At 36.7% G+C, this 18,342-nt stretch overlaps 1 protein-coding gene across 1 annotated transcript in view; it reads right to left on the bottom strand.

Moving 5' to 3' along the window:
• Positions 1-18,342, bottom strand: part of LOC309867507 (myocyte-specific enhancer factor 2A-like) — a gene marked incomplete at its 5' end in the record, with an annotated part of 92,026 nt that overhangs the window by 38,487 nt on the left and 35,197 nt on the right. Inside the window, 1 exon segment of the mRNA XM_082736424.1 lies at positions 16,770-16,973. Within this exon segment, the coding sequence (XP_082592550.1) occupies positions 16,770-16,973 (204 nt within the window).

Below are 18,342 nucleotides of genomic sequence, written 5' to 3'. Positions count from 1 at the left end.
TCTTTACAAAGGAGAATATGAAGCTTAGGAGAGACCCAAGTACTCTGCCTTCAACCCTACCACATCACACAGCTCTTAAATAGCAGAACTAGGACTAGAATCTAAATCTTCTGATGTCCAATTCAGTGCTTTTTCCACCACACTGTACTAGTTCAGCTGGTTCAACAGACTGCATTAATCAGCTGATAAATGAAAGGGAGAACACAGAGAGGCTTGGGATCAGGAAACACTTCAACCTTGGGAAGACAGCACATTCCTTTTGCATATAGCTATAGGCAATGCCTTCTGGCTCCTTCTCCAGTTCCTCCATAATCTTATTCCTATCTTCCTCTGTAAGAAGTGTGTCATGTTCAAAATATGGCTTCTTTAAATTTTAAAAGTTCTATGATACTCCTAGGATTGAGTGTAAAGATCCCAATAAATGACAATGATACTTCTTCCCTTAACCCTGAGCAATACCAACAGTTTGAGGGGGCCCTTAACTCACAGAAACCCAGATATTGGGCATCAGCCTATCAACAGAGGATAATGTAATTCTGTTGCAAATCTTCACACATAAATATTTTGATAAACTTGGTTCTCAGTGCACCATGAAGTCAGGAAAGTGTATCTTCAAAAGCCTTGGCTATTGGTTTTCACCATCCCTTCTTAGTGTGTGTGTGTGTGTTTTAATTGTAAAAATAATTTAATTTGCCTTCTTTTTTTCCAACAAAACTTACTAATGTTCACTGATGAAACAGAGACACGGGTCACTGTCTACTGGAAGCTTCTGAAGATCATTTGATCTTCCCATGAAGACTGCTTTCTTACCAAGACAGTCTGACTTGGGTTTTGGACCCCTTCTTCAAAAGCCTGACATGGTTTAGTTGCAAAACTGATACACAGTTTTTTTGCTTTTTTTTTTTTTTAAATGAATGAGCCAATTTATTAACCCAGCATTTGTTCTAATACTTCTGGTGGCACTTGATACCTGTCTGGTGATTCTTTCCAGATTTCTCTGTCCCTGATGTGTCAGTGTGCAGGTTCCCTCTTGGTCCTTCTTCATAGTTTTCAGCTCCTAAGTTTTGGAGGACTTGTGGGCCATGCTCCTAGAACCTCTGCTGAAGTGGCTGGGCATGAACCCATTTCTCTGGTGTCCCCCGTAGATATTGGTTATGGAGCTGACCCCAGCACCACCCTAGAGAAACAGGTGCCGTGCTGTGGAAGCAGCCCATGTGTAGAACCAGTTCTCATCAGGGACTTCTGGGTGGTTCGGTCGGTTAAGCTGCTACCTTCGGCCTGGGTCATGATCCAAGGGTCCTGGGAGGGAGTCCTTGCTCAGTGGGGAGTCTGCTTTTCCCTCTGTCTGCTGTTTCCTCTGCTTGTGCTCTCTGTGACAAATAAATAAAATCTTTAAAAAACAAACAAACAAAACAATTCTCATCACAGGGAGCAAGCAAGCTCTTTCTGCTATAGTGTCTACCCATGCAGGGGCTTTCAGCTCCCCAAATTTTTTCAGCAAAAACTGCCAGAGCACTGATGAATTCCTGCTAGTTCATGTCTTTTACAGTACCTCCAGCTATAGTGTGGCCTCCCTGCTGCCAGCCAGAAGAAAGGAAGCAATGGGGTTTCCTGGGCATGTAAGTCAGGTGTCCTGCCTTCATTCTTTAAGACATTTTCTCTGAATATAGAATTCTAAATTGGATTACAAGTTCCGTCTTCTCAACACATTCAGGATATCATTTCATTGACTAGAGATTTTCATTTGCGGCTATTTAGAGTCACTACTCCTTTGAAGATAAACTGCTCTGTATGTTTTTCTCTTTGTCTTTGTTTTCTGTAGTTTTACTCCATATATATATATACATATATATATATATATACACATATATGTGTATATATATATATATATATGTATATATATATATATATTCTTTTTTCTTTTATTCTGCAAGGGATTTGTTGAACTCCTTAAACCAATCCTGGAAAATTGTCATTATCTCTTCAAATATCGCATCTGCCCCCATCATATTCATCCTCTCTTCCCCTCCTTCTAGAAAGCCAACAAAAATTCAGGCTAGAATTTCCAACCAATTTTCCTTTTCCTCAACATCTTATATTTTCTACCTTTTCATCTCTTTGTGGTGAGCCTCCAGATAACCTGTTTCAGTTCACAAATTCTTGTGAATTTTCATTGCTCTAAGTATTTCATTCAATTTTGCTATATTACTTCTTTCAGATTTTCCTGTTTCTTGCAGATATTTTCAAGCTTGTTTATTAAAACAGAGTGAAACTGTTTATAATCTGTGTATAATAATGAGTATCTGAAGTATTTAGATGTTAGTTTCTGCTATTTCTTCTGCATTTTGCTTATGGTGTCTTATTTTCTTTTATGGTCAGTCATCTTTGTATGAGGTATGCTCTATGGTTTTGAAAGGTTATTTGAAAGAGATTTTTGATGCTTTGAATAAAGTGCCTTTCTTCAAAAAGTATATCAATTTGCTTCTTCCAGATACCTGAGGCAAAAGTTTTCCCGGGCTTCCTGTGTTAAATGATTTTGGACAATGAGTGGTCCCACACAATGCTGGTACTTGTTTTACAACCCACAGAGACAGGTTCTCTTTCTTACTTTTCTTATTCTCCTCTTCCCCCATCTGTTCAGGACAACAGATCTCCCCTTGCAATTTTTTCAAGTGAGAAAAGACTGTGGACTTTTTGTTCTTCCTGAGGTCCCAGTTTGATATGGGAGGTGATCTATTAGACTTGGAAACCTACATGTAATGAGTTGTTCTTTGCCTCTGGATCCAACAAAACCTGAAGCTCAGTTTTCAACTGTTTTATCCTGGTGGGCAAATGACTCAGGGTAGCCAGAATTTTAAATACTTCTTTACCTCTTAGGATCTTACCTTTTCTTAGATTTTGGTCTGGCATGTTCCTTAACAGCTCTTTGATACTATAAGGAAGTTTTTGTACAATTTTTCTAGTATTTTTAGTTGTCTTCAGCAGAAGGGTTGGTCCAGATAACCTGATCCAACATTACAGAAATTAAAAAAAAAACAACAACAATGTTTTAGAAAAAAATTGACCAAATATTTTCTAATGACATCTACAAAGTTTTTTGATGATGTTTCTGCTTTTCCTTGAATTGTGGAAAGGAGTCCCATATTTTCTACAGAATTCCACTGTCAAGTTCCTCAAAAAGTTCAACACAGAGCTATCATACAAACTGGCCAATGCCACTCTTAGGTAGATACCTAAGAAAAATGAAAACATGTCCGTACAAAAACTTGTACACAAATTCAGAGCCACATTTTTGTAGCAATAAAACAGTAGAAATAACCCAATGTCCATCAATGAATGACTGGATAAACAAAATATGGTTTATCCATACAATGGAATATCATTTAACCATGGAATGATATATTGGTACATACTACAATATAAATGAACCTTGGAAGTATTATGCTGAATGGAAGAAGCTAGACACAAGACAGAACATTTATATGAAATATCCAGAATAGGCAAATTCATAGACACACAAAAAAGGTTAGTGTTTGCCAGGATGAGGAGGTAAGGGGAGCTGGGAAATGACTGTGAACGGTTGATGAAAATGTTCTAGAATTAGCATGCACAGTTGCACAAACTTTTGAATACATTAAAAACTATAATTTTAAATGGTGAATTCTATGGTCTGAAAATTATATCTCAATAAAAAGAGAAAAAGTTAATCTCAAATGTGTCTACGTTGTGGTAGCCACTAGCTAAACTACGTTGCCTTGCTGAACATTCAATCATTCAATTTCACATGACAGTGAAGGATTTGGGGGCAATAATTTATAAAGATATCAGGTAGTGTGAAAGCACTTTATGCAGGTTGCAGAAAACACTAGAAATCTTTACCATTATTACGAATAATCACACTGGAATTCACACCTATTGAGTCTTATACCCAGGTATATTAAGATTAGCACTGAACAGAACTATAGGAAACAAAAGCCAATAGAATCTATGAAAACAGCTATTTTTTGTACCTTAAAAGAAACCAGTAATAATACAACTCCCCCCACACCCAGAATAATCTTTTACACAGCAGCCGCTTATTCAGATGAATATTAGCTGATAAATTTGCTTTTTTAAAAAAAAGCAAAACTCTTTCTATGATTAAACAATACAGTCTGCTCTACTATAATGTGTTTTGGAATGTAAATTAGGTGCCATGAAACTGACAAATAGGAAATGGTGTCAGTATAAAGAAGTCACTCTGGTTCACTGGGGATTTTTCCTAGGAAAGGGGAGCCAGGAAAGTGGCAACCTTTAGCAGGAAAGGAGAAAGGCCTCCTGAGAGCCAGAGCTTTTTAAAAAAAGAAAAAAAGAAATTGAAAACGAGGGCTTCAGAGGACTATTCCCAGCCTTGATGAAGGTTGTAATATTTCCCATGCTCACTTTAATGACAAGCCCCCCCACCTTCCATTGCTCATTGCTACACAGTCATCTGCACTGTCCTAAGACCCACTATCTCCATTCTAATTAAATGTTGCCAACACTTCTACTCAAGTAATCAATTCTGTGCATTTATAACACCTACTGTGGTAGCCACTAACTACATACTAAGCTGTCTCACTGAGCAGTTCAAATTCTCTTTTCAATTACTAATTATTTTTTAGTTTGTGTTGATCAAAACACAACGTTGCACAGGTTTTGGAGTTTATGAGATTTTTCAGGAATGCATTACAGCAGAAGCACTTGTATGTTTTTCTTTTTAAGTCTGTTTACTTTTCTAAAGGTTGGAAATAATATATCATGGGAGTCAATGTGGAAGATGGGGGCAATACAGCAATCAAGGCAGTATTTCCAGTATTACAGTGTGAAGAGAATCACATTCTTTCATTCTTGAACTTTATTTCCATTTAAACATACTTCATTGCTTTTTGTCCTTAACACTTTTGGGTAACGTCTGATGTTTGTTTCTTGTTTTTTAATTTAAAGATTTATTTGAGACAGAGAGACAGTGTGTGTATGGGGCAGGGGAGCAGAGAATCTCAAGCAAGATTCCACACTGTGCAGGGCCTAACGTGGGGCTTGATCCTGTCACCATGAGACTGTGAACCTGACTTAAAATCAAGTTGGACACCCAACCAACTGAGCCACCCAGGCGTCCCTGATAAAGTTTTAAGAGTATAAATTAACTGAAGGAAGCAACAATGCTTTTAGTTCAACCGTACAGGTTATTATTAAGCTGTGTGCTGATTTTTGGGAATCCAGTGGGAAGAATATTGATGTTTTTTAGCAAAGACTTTCTGAAATAGACCCAGGGTCTTAAAGAAAACATTATTTAAGTCTTGGTTTTGTCACTGCAAACTCGTAAGATCTTGGACCAGTCCTTGGCTTTGTTTGGACTCCTGCTTTCTTATCATTTAAATAAAGTACAGAACTAGATCAGGGTTTTCCAAACCTTCTCATAATAAACTCCCTTTTACAGTAACTTTGGTCACTTTTTCATAATAAATAATGACTTTAAATAAAAATACTGTAAATTGTTACATTAAGGGAGATCACATTACAAAGCTTATTTATACTTATACTTGATTACATTCACATTATGGGTAAATTCTAAACATTTCCTTTTCTACAAATGATGCTCTCTTCAATTTTTTTATAGATCAATTAAGAAAAAGCATGACATGTCAATATTCCATAATCTTTAGGACACAGTCTAAACCACCATTTTAATCACCATTCCTCATTCAAACTAAGTGGAACAGCATTCTTCTTCATAAAATCTCAACATTACTAAAGACTATCATAATTAAAAGATGAGATCTGTAGTCTATTTTTAAAAGCTATAAACCTCTTTAAAATGCTGGTAATCTGCTGCCAGATTAGTATTCTTGTAACAATTATTTGACTACCTAAACTTTTAAACACCTCTAAAGGCTGCCCACTGCCTGTAAGACAAAGGTCAAACACCACAGCCTGATAGTCAAGGCACTGTATCAGCTACACCCAGTCTGTCTGTTCCTCACCTTTATTATTCACCCATACAAACTCTTTACTCCACAGACATGTGTATGATGTGTAGTAATATTAAGATTTATTTTTTCTTTATGTATATCCAGCTTTTCTAGCACCATTTATTGAAAAGACTTTCCTTTTCTCATTGATTAACCTTAGCACTTTTGTCAAACGTCCACTGACCATGAATGTATGGGTCTGTTTCTGAGCTCTGTGCCCTGTTCCACTGAGCTACAGGTCTATCCCCATCTATGCAAATAGAAACTTTCTGGATCAATGTAGCTTCATAGTACCTCTCAGAGGTGGAGTATCTAGCAAGAATAAGCCAATCAGCACTTTCCATTTTCTCCTCGCTACCATGATTAGTGTACTGCAGGGAGGAGTGTGGAAGCATGTTATCCAAGCCAGCATAATAGAGTTAATTTCAGGACATTTGGTGAAAACTCTAGGACACAACAGATCTCTGATGCTTTATATTGGTGCTTAACAATATGGTAGACAAGTTAAAAATACAGTTTCTCAATGGCACTATTTCTATTTCAAGTGCTCAACAGCTACATATGACTAATGGCTACCACTACTGGACAGCACAAATAGAGAACATTTCCATCACCACAAGAAGTTCTATTGGGTAATGCTGCTATAGATGATGCCATGTGCAGAGGTAAGATCGGGAGCTGCTACTGTCAATATGCACCAGCCAGCATAAGGACAAAGCTGATGCCTGAGAGAAGGCAGAAACCTGGAGCCTACTTCAACAGAGCAGAGCCTAATCTCTACCACACTGCTGCATTTTTTGTTATGTGATGTAACAAGTACCCCTATTTTATTTATTTTTTAATTTTCTAAAAAGATTTTTAAAAGATCTTGGGAATCCAGTGGGAAGAATATTGATGTTCTTTAGCAAAGACTTTGCTAATAAATGTATTTATTTGACAGACACGAGCAGGAAGAGAGGCAGACAGAGAGAGGAGAAAGCAGGCTCCCTGCTGAGCACAGAGCCCGATGTGGGGCTCAATCCTAGGACCCTGGAATCATGACCTGAGCCAAAGGCAGAGGCTTTAACCCACTGAGCCACCCAGGCGCCCCAACAAGTACCCTTATTTTAAAGGTGAGTTTCAGTCAGGTCTTTGTTGCTTGTAATCAGAAACAACCTAATACAAAAGAGTTTTCAAAATGCTTTCATGGGGTGCCTGGCTGAGTTAGTCGGTAGAGCATACAACTCTTGATCTTGGGCTTGTGAGTATGAGCCCCATGCTGCATGTAGAGATTACTTAAAAATAAAAAAATCTTTTTTAAAAAATGCTTATGCATATATTATTTTAATTGATACTGAATACCCACAAGATTTAGAACTTTTTTTTTAAAGATTTATTTATCTATTTGATAGGGAGAGATCACAAGTAGGCAGAGAGGCAGGCAGAGAGAGAGGAGGAAGCAGGCTCCCCACTGAGCAGAGAGCCTGATGTGGGGCTCAATCCCAGGGCTCTATGCTCATGATCCAAGCTGAAGGCAGAGGCTTTAACCCACTGAGCCACCTAGGCGCCCCAGGATTTAGAACTTTAATTCTACTTTCTGTTCCTATTAAATAGGTACCATATACATTCAATAAATAACAGATCAGTATAGCAAAGAAATGCTAATTATAAATACTAAATATAGAAACTTACTTTAGATCCTAATCAGTGAAGTCTCAAATAACAGAATTTGAGAATTATTACCACCTTTCACAAAATGCCTAAATCTTCATCTAAAACCCTTCCTTTCTGTTGTTGTACAGAACATAACTGATAGATTTTTTTATACCTCAAACTAACAGAACAATTTTTAAAAACTTAATCCAACTATAACACATATGGAAAATAGCACTAAAAATATTTTAATTATACCATACAATGGAACAATCCTATAAGACCACTGGTAGCATGAAAAAGCAAACTGATTTTTTAAAAATTCCTTTACAAATACTAGTTACTATTTCTAAGGGTTTTTTGCAGAACATAAGCTTTTTGAGATTTTCAAGAGACTTTGGAAATAACAACTCAAGCCCAGAAATTACCACAAAATAACAAAGCAGTTATATGGAATGAAAATTTCTTTAAAAACAAAGCAGCACTGAACAATACTCCCTGTCAAATTACAAGAGGTAAATTCCAATATGAATTCAAGCTTTGGTTTATTCTCTAAGACTCAGACTTGTAGTTTACATAACAAGTTGCAAGAATCATTAACATTTCAAAAACAATCTTAAAAGCGTACTTCTGATCTTTTACTGCCCATCAATTAAAATCAAAATTTTAGGAACTATTCTTTGAGTAAGAAATAAAATCAAATATCAGTGTGCCTACACATACAATAAGATTCTTCACAGAATATCCCTAGGACACACAAGTATCAAAGCACATATCCAAAATTGATTTGATTCACAAATCAACACACCAAACAAAACCTACAAAATTATAAGGTATGCTTACTTTTCCAAAATAAGGGAAGTTCATACTACCATTTGGAAGGATTTATTCGGTCAAGCACTGAATGTGTAATTGTAAATTTAAAAAGTAGGATTATGACTAATCTATGATAAGAAGATATCTCTCAGGGTCCCTGGTCAGCTCAGTTGGTTGTGTCTGCTTTTGGCTTAGGTCACGATCCTGGGGTCCTGGGATCAAGCCCTGCATCAGGCTCCCTACTCAGCGGGAAGCCTGCTTCTCTCCTTCTCCCTTTGCTGCTCCCCCTGCTTATGCACACATTCTCTCTCTCTCTCTCTCTCAAATAAACAAAGAAAATCTTAAAAAAAAAACCAAAGATACCTTTCTTTAGACTCTAGATCTCTAGAGCTTCTCTCAAAGCTGAGCTACAAAAATAACATCAGAATAAATATAAAAACTATACAAATTGTCTCCTTAATTTTAAGAAGAGCTATGTGTTTCAATGGCCTTTTTTTTTAAAAAAAAAACCTGCATGTCTGCACTTGCTACAACTTTATAAGAGAAATATCACTTACACTCTATCGATCTCTCACTCTAAAGGCACACACAGAACATCCTTAAACATGGTAAGTACCCTGCATCTTTTGCACTAAATAAGCTTATAACTCTAATAGTAAGATAGTATTTATATGCTGAATGATTACTCTTTGATGGAAAACATCAAAACCTTGAGATTCTAAGTGTCTTGAATCTATACTGAAATGTATCTAACAAAAGAACTTCTGTAGAAAGATAATAAAATAGCTTTTAGGAAAATGGCGGAGATATGGCCACTTATTCCCAGTGTCTGGCACAATGCCTTGCACATGGTATGGTAAGTATCAGTACAATAAATTAAAAATGTAAAAATAATGCACTATAGTCAACATTTTTACCCTTTTCCTCCTCCCTTTTCAACCCCTTTCAAAAACAAACAAACAAACAAACAAAATTACAGTGTGATTTGAACACAAGGTACTGCTTGGAAAGAGAAGAGAGTCCATAAAACTTAGACACAGCTCTTTCAATAGCTACCCAAGCCTTCAGGAGAAAGTCAAGGGCCTTATACACCTCCCTGGGATCTGGTTTCCTTTCCAGATCTTGGCCATTTCCACTCTTCACACTATACTACTACAGCTATGCTTGGCTGACTTTAACTCCATAAAATAACTGTGCTAGGTTTCATTTCCCAATTTTCACATAAGCTGCCCCTTTGAGCTAGAACACCGTTCTTCTACCCTTTTTGCTCTCCAACCCTGTCCTTTAAAGAACTAAGATGATGGTGTTACCTCGAGAGGAAGTTTGCTCTGATGACTCCCCCAATCCTCTGTACCCTTTTTCTCACTGGCCAAAAATGTGGCTAATGTAGCAAAGAACTTCAGAGGAAAAAGAACAACTTACTGATGCTAACTACTAAAACACTCAATCTGTGACCCAAAGAGACATGAAAAAGATACATAGGTATTCATCGATGAACACAAGAAATGCAGTAGAGAAATGTAAGCTGTATTATAAAGTGATCCCTCATCCCTTTCCCACATGAACTTCTGTTCATATATCAGCAACATCAATCTTCGATGGGAGAAAAATCTGACCTCAAGAAAATAAAAATCACAAGCAGAGATGCACAGTTCCTTAAAAAGCACATACGTGAGAACCAATAATTGTATGATAAATAATAATATTCAAATACATAGTAAAAATAAAAAGTGTCAAACTGAAATTGCGAGAGCTATGGTGACTGCTGTGTGAGGTGATGGTGCAGGACAAGTGAGAAGAGGAGGAGGGCCATGAGGATTTCGTGCCTCGCCCTGTGAATCACCATCCTGCTGCATCAGGCTCTGTTAGGAATAAAAGAGCAGGGCAGGGGGCTGGAGGTGGAGGGAAGCTTTGTCTTGTCTTCAGTTGTCTCATTATTTTTCCCCTTTCCCTGCCGCTCCACTGCAGCGCTGTAAAACATTAGGCAAGCCTCTTAAACACTCCCTGTCTGTTCCATTCCTCATCTGTAACATGGGGAGAAAAAAAAAAAAGTATTGGCTCAGAAAGATTCTCTGAGAACATTGTAATACTGTCAGGAAACCGAAGTATAATGATGCTTCTGATTCTATAAGGTCAGTACTAGATGATCTCAGGAGACAAAAATCATTTTTATCTTTCTGTTTTGTTCAACTGAGGAACTGTAATCCATGGCCCACACATCCGCACCAGGCCCTCTATATACATTCAAAGAAGCACTTATAACCATGCAGAAGTGAATTGAAAGTAACCCGTTAGAAGGTAACCCACTGGAAACGTGTCCCCTAGTTTGTAATTCACACCGAAATTGGCATGCTATTTTGGATTGCTTCCTTAGAAGGTCTTACAAGTTACACTTTGTTCTTGCTCATTGCTTAAAATGATTTCAGGGATATTCTTGGGAATAAAAATGTTTAAGAAGCTGGATAACCACTGCCCAGGGACTGCATGTTACCTTGAAGCTTTTGGGCTCACACCACTTAGGACAAGTTAATTCGAGTTCATACAAGATTGCTCAGACCTCCCCTCAGCGTTTCTGCTTCAGTAGCCTCAGATCTCTAAAAGTTCTCTTATGATGCTGCTCCTGGTGGTCAAGGTACTATACTCTGAGAGCCACGGATTTTCAAATAATGTATCCCTGCCATGGTCAACTTTCACTACCAGCTCTTTTTATTTAATAATTGGTAGATGCACCTTATATTGATTCCCTATCTTCCTCTTTTTAAAGATATTGGTAATTTCTAAATTCTTTGTGATCTGAAAGTCGGAGGAATGAGTAAGACTCTGAAAAAGCAGATTTTCTCTTTCTTTAGAATCCGAATTATTGTCATCCTATTTTATCACTGTGTCTCAAATTCCTCATCTGTGAGATAAGGACAGTAAGAGGGTTCAATCAGATGAAATAAGTAAAAGCCCCAGAAGGTACCAGGCTAAATTAGCAACTAGATAAAAGTTATCTACTATTCTTACTACAATTATCCCCACTCATTTTCTGTTATTTTTGAGGAAAACTCATTCATGGTTGCTACATGTTATGTATACATCACTGACTTATATAAAAAAACCTTCATCCATTTATGGCGAAATATTCCAAAGCTCCAATGGATTCAATAAACTGGGGAGCAAAGGGAGGCTATAATGTCAATGCCAGATTCAAATCCTATTTCTGCTGTTAAATTGCTAAATGACTCTGGGCAAATGGAGTCTCAATCCCCACTTCTGAAAAAGCATACCTTGGATATGAAGATCAAATAAGATAGTACAAGAGAAATTTTTCTTTTAAGTACTACAGTATTCCTGTCATGAGGAAGATACCTCTATCTGGGAACAGTTTACAAGATACTAACTAAAGAGGTAAATGGCCATGGTCTCTTACATTCTTAAATAACAGCACAGTGATCAGAATCACCACATAAGCTATTTGCTGAATATTCTCCAATATCACCAAGTCATAACTATTTTTAAAATATTTATATACTGGAATATATCATATTTCAAATATTCCTGCAAAGCGAAGCAAAGAGAAAAGTAGATACAAAACTATTCTCAGGCATTTACTAGCAGCTGCTAAAATCCTCGCTTTGTGGCTTTAGCATCATTTTTATTTTGATACAGAAATGCTTTATTGGCCCTAGGCTTTTGTTTAGTGTAAACACAATGTACACACACGTGTATTAATAACGGTAACCAACTGATTTTCATTGCTAGTTTCTCTAATACTCTAAGACAAATCCAATGTTCTTATCAAATTGCACACTACAGTTAATAAGCTTTTAAATCTTAATTTATTGAAAAGAGAAAGATTGGGGATTATAACATTGCCTTTGTACATTTCAACTAAATTACCAAACAAAAAGCCACATATTTTTGTTATCAATGCTTAATAACATGGAGAGGTACAATGCATATTTCTGATGACATTCTTTACAGAATGTCTCCTAATGAAATATAGTAAATATAGTAAAACTCATTTTTTAAAGGAATAAGCTCCTAAAAAGCAGTGTATAAGCATTTTCAAATAAGATCCCATTAACACTGCAGCAATACTCTCCATTATAAAGAAATCCAGTTATGAAGTCTCTTATAAAGTTTATCTTAATGACACTATCTAATTGACTAATGTGTAAGTTTCCATTTTCATTTATTTAAGCTTTCTGAATGTAGGGGGTATTTACATCCTACAAGACATTACAGACTTTAAAATATCTAAATGCAATTTAAAATATGGAAATGCTGTTGATTTTTTTTAAAAGCCATAGAGAAATTATTTTTTATCAATTATAATTGTTAAAATTTTAAGAAACTAGTTTCAAAATATAAGTAATGTGAAACAAGGGACAGCAAAGATAGAACACCATTCTGTATATGGGTTTCTTAAATTTGAGGTTAAAGTCAAAAGATAGATAAAATGTGAGAACCACATCTTTCTTTTTATCTGTTTATCATCATAATATTTAAATACCAACTACTTTTAATATATTTTTTTCACTGTGTTCCCAAAAAACATACTAGATCTAGTTCCATAGGCCTAATACACGTACATCCTTGCAGGTATAGCTTTTTAGCAATATGGGAGAAAGTAAAATCCTACTGATCTTAAAGAGTAACTTGATGAGAGAGCAGGAGGCTGGCTGAGGACAAAGCAAAAGCTGGCGCCTTGCACCCCCTCTTCACCCGCTCCCCTCCATATGTGTAGCATTCCTCAGGCACCCCTGACTGCCCAAAACGATAAATAGTTAACTTGCAGAGATCACAGTCCTGCAAGGCAGGAGTCTCCCTTGGTTTGCAAATGTCCTTGAGATTTACAACAAAGAAGTTACCTTATCAATTTCTCAATTTCCAAAGACACAGAACACAGTTCCTCAATCCCTAAGATCACCCTCCCCTCCATAAAAAACCGAAGGAGGCAGAGGTAGAAGGAAAAGTAAATAAAGTTAAATTTCTTCTAGACCTAAATCTCATTAACAGGGATGCTTGATAGCAGGAATGTAACATTCCACCAGGAGACTCCCAATTGTCTTTACTTGATAGCAACTAAGCCTTCAATATCCTGATAGTATTCTTTGCCCCAATAGCCCTTCTGAACACCCCTTTGTCCTCACCAACCCAACTCCTGTGTATATAACCAGCCACTCCTCACAACCCGGGGCAGCAGCTCTTCCTGCCCACGGGTCCTGTCCCCGTGCTTTAATAAACCACCATTTTGCACCAAAGATGTCTTAAGAATTCTTTCCTTAGTCGTCAGCTCCGAACCTCACCCCACCGAACCTGACTTAGGTTCTGGAACTTCATCACCTTACATGCAATAGGAAATAAATGAATTCATGTTAGAGGCCTTATGAAGGTTGTTCTCAAAGTTTTCAGTTAGTCTCACTGACAACCGTATTGCATTAGAAAACACTCTAAAGTGAGTCACTTATGCTTCCATTTACTGTAGCTGATGAACTCAGTCACAGGAGATGGCTTTTCAGCCACCCAGAACATTACACCAATTTGTTAGACGTTCACAGATAAAAAATCTTCAGTTGGTACAAGTGTATCTCACTGGTTTACAAAACTATGTGTAGAAAGAATAGTCTTGGCGCCTGAGTCAGAAATCACTAAATAACATCACTCTGCAGACTCCATGGCACACAGGAACCCCTTGAATATTTCTGTTAAATGGACAAAAATGTGCTTCCAATGACTACAACTGTTTGAAAGGAAACTATATGAAACACTATATGAAAAAAATACTTACAATGGTATTCTAACAGTATCTTTAAATGAGATATTTGTAAAGCACTTGGAAATGCCTGGCCCATAGGAAGTTCTATATGTATCTGTCATTACTCTTATTCTATAATCTTAGTTTGGTTCACAATAATCTTCATAGCTCCCTTAGTATAAGCCATCACCACCACTGATAAAAGGAACTCAGACACATGCACACCACTAGTGAGGCTGCAGTTCCATTACCTTTATATGTGGAAGAAAGAGTATCTAGGATAACCACCATCATTTTATAATGAAGGTTAATTCAGTCAGCTTCACATACAAAGTAAATTCAGCCTTATAATTTATCCTACCAACAAATTTATCCCTTATAAGCCAATATGTCTTCTACCCACTGTATTTATATAATTCAGAACTCCACATAATATTCATGTTCACTTGTATCTAAGAAATTCACTTAAAAAGAAAACATTCAACTCCCAATTGATAATTGACCTGCGAAGTTTCCCTTCACACTAAAGTAAACTGTAATATAGGAGACTGCTAAAAAATGTTTGGGATTTACTCTCTTACACTTTGATTGCTGACCACAACAGAGATGAAGACTGAGGTAGTTTGAAAATTCTGTGAGGATTAAATCAGACTATATTCTTCATATTCTCTAAGGAAGTAAACTTTAGGCTGTGCGAAGTACCCTCAACTTCCAGGGGCCAAGAACAACTACTGCTGCAATGAAAGAGCAGAGTAGTTAGGGTTAAGGAGGTGGTTGCCTTCTACAATGAAACTAGCTTGAACTATCTATTTGTTGGCATTATTAAAGTCAACTCTATTTCTTTGACTTAGGCAGTGGAGCGTTTGATAAGATACAAAGATTTTTAAAATAAGATGTCATTTTAAATTAAACGCACCAGGGATATTCTCCATTTCAAGGGAATCCAGTTATGAAGTCTCTGATAAAAGATTACCTGAATAATGATCTCATAATTTACAAAATCATAATTCAAAGTGAATTATGGTTTAATAGGGAAAGGGTCTAATTTATACCGCACATAAGTGATTAAGATATACCTTAAATGCTAATATAAAGTAACTTAAAATTGATACAATCACAACTGCATTAAGGGGTTTGGCTACGTAACCATGTTGTTTAACTGAAGTGAACCACAAAAGCAAAATCGAACAATTCATACACATTTCAGGGGATGTTCATAGCAAAGAGCCATTTAAATAAAACTGTGGGGAACAAGCAACAGAGATGAGTTGTAGCTGTAATAGAAGATGCTTTTACTTCTCACTGCAAACAACTGATTAACTGCTAAAAAGTAACAGAGGTTTTTTTTAACTATAAGTAGCAGATTTTTTTTCCCCCGCAGTAACAAACTAAATCAATTACTGTCCAAAAATGAATGGTTGCAGCAGAGTGATAGGGTATAGAGGAAATTTAAAATGCATTTCATCAGTGGAGGCAGGTAAATTAGCTTCCTGTACACTACAATAGTTAAAGAATCTTTATCTTAATTTTAATTACTCATATAAAATCTACATTAGGATTTCATTTCTTCCTTTGTGGTTAATTCCGCATCGTTTCACACGGTTTTAGTATTTTCACAAGGAAATCCCTAATTTACTGAAATAGTCTTCTAATATAAAAACTAAGCCAAAGTATGTAACTTTTGAAGTAGTAGGGGAAAAAATTTCCTTTTTGAATAAAAATGAAACAGAATCTCTAAATGTAAACAAAAAAGACAAAAGTATTAAGCTAATTTAAAATGTCATTAGAAATATAAATGGAAAATTATCTTTTATAAAAATATTTTACAGCAGAAAAGAATTATAGGGGAAGGCATACAGATTCTCCTTTTTGAAGGTTTTGCTTTAAAACCTATTTCTGAGTAAGATGGAAATAATTCCAAAAAATTCCTTTTATTTTCACTTTAATTAGGTTGGCAGAATTATTAGAAATACTGAAGGACAACAGATAAGGAGGGGAAAAAAAGGTGAAGAATCTCTCCCCACCCCACAACAAAAATAATATTCACAAAATAGAAGTATTATTTTTGTCATTTTCTTCCATTTCATTAGTGTTTAAAATTGTGGGTAGTCACTGATGCAACGAAATGATTAAAGCATATTAACAGTGTAACTTCATACTATCCCAAGTGATATAGATTCTTATAATATTAACTTTAAAATGCATACAAAATAATCATAGATAAAATGCTGTATTATACTGCTCTACACAGTACAATAGCCTAATTTTGTCTCAATAAACAGGATATGTATATAGCCTAAGTGGGTCATGACAGAGCAATAATCAGATCCTTGTAACAAATGATTTGGATAAAAAATATATATACATTATTATACAATAATCAGATCATCCCAGGAAATGATTTGGAGAAAAAAATAAATTATATATATATATATAATAAAATATATGTTTTTAAATATTTTTATGTATTTTATATATATATACAACAGATTTGAAATGTGGATGTGAAGCAATCTGACAGTTAAAAGTTACTAAAGGAAAGAAATAATCATGTCTGCAATTCAGGCATTACTAGATATATGTGTTACCTCAACAATATCCGAGTTGGTTCTGCTTTCATGAGGTTCATTATACTCTGTATACTTGAGAAGAACTTTGTCCATGTCAGTGCTGGCATACTGAAACAGTTTGTTAGAGCTGTTGAAAATGATGAATGCTATTTCACAGTCACAGAGCACACTAAGTTCATAGGCTTTCTTCATTAATCCAAACTTCCTCTTTGTAAAAGTAACCTAGACGATCAAAGAAAAAAAAGGTATATTTTTAGTAAAAGCATTAGCAGTACTTGAATACAGGCTATCTAAAGATGAGGCCTCTTTTAATCCTGAGTCAGATTCCACAGCTGAAAAAGGTTGGTAGCCTCACGTTCCACATGAGCCTCTTACTCCCCCATCTGCCGCAAGACTAGTGTTCCACGTTTAACTTCTAATTCCTCAGAAAGCACTCTCCTGAAGAAGTTTTCCTTTATCCCTGGCTGCCAGTCTGCTGCAGAACGCAAAAAACAAGAGGACACAGTTGACCACTGGGCCCTTATCATCCAGTGTAAAATTCACAGTCTAGGGTCAACAAATTCCCCAGTGTCCTCAAATTTTTCTTTGAATATTCTTCCAGTTTCCAACTGAAACCTGTCACCTGAAGTCCTCTCAAACAGAGACCAATATTTGTTGGTCTATTTTAAATATTACATCTACTATGCTCAAGAGCGGGAAAGATAAGTAAGTCCTTTTTGCTCCGTATTCTATCTTACAAGTTATTTTTCCTTCCTTCCCCTTCAAAAGCCCCAGGTATTTTAAAGCTCACACCATGAAACTTAAACCACTCAATAACTGTCCTCTTGAAGGGCACCATGTGACCCCCTCATGTACTGATATCTTTCACCTGGTACTTCCCTTTCCAGCCCTACTTGTATAACTGGTGATTTCAGTATCCCAGTTTAAAAAAAAAAAATCGTTGCAAAAACATCCCCAACCTCCAAATGATCCACATCCACTCTATGTTAAACACCCACTCCTACTGTCACACCTTTAACTCTGCCACCACCAATAATCACATTGATGAGGGAGCATGAGGCTGGCTGAAGACAAAGCAAAAGCTGGTGCCTTGCACCCCCCTCTCCATCTGCTCCCGCTCAGTATATGTGTAGCATCCCTCAGGCAGCCCTGACTGCATGAACAATAAGTAAATGGTTAATTTGCAGAGCTCACAATCCTGCTAGACAGGAGTCTCCCTTGGCTTCCAAAAGTCCTAAATCTCACTAACAAAGATGATTGAGAGCAGGATTGTGACACCCCACCAAAAAGTCTCCCAACTATCTTAATGTTAATGGCTGGTCTAAAGACAACATTGATCAAGTCGCCAGGGCAAGGCCTCAGGTAGGCCTGGGACATCCTGGCACCTTATAGGCCCTCCTTAGCATATGAAAACTCCATTGAAACCTTCCTCCCCATCACCTTCCCCCAACCGCAGGCTATATAACCTGCCATCCCCACAACCCAGGGCAGCAGCTCTTCCTGCCCACAGGTCCTGTCCTGTGCTTTAATAAACCACCATTCTGCACCAAAGATGTCTCAAGAATTCTTTCTTGGTCATCGGCACCAGACC

The sequence above is a fragment of the Mustela nivalis genome, assembly GCF_964662115.1.
Source record: "Mustela nivalis genome assembly, chromosome: 6".
NCBI lineage: Eukaryota > Metazoa > Chordata > Mammalia > Carnivora > Mustelidae > Mustela > Mustela nivalis.
This window is presented reverse-complemented; position numbering and strand designations above follow the sequence as displayed.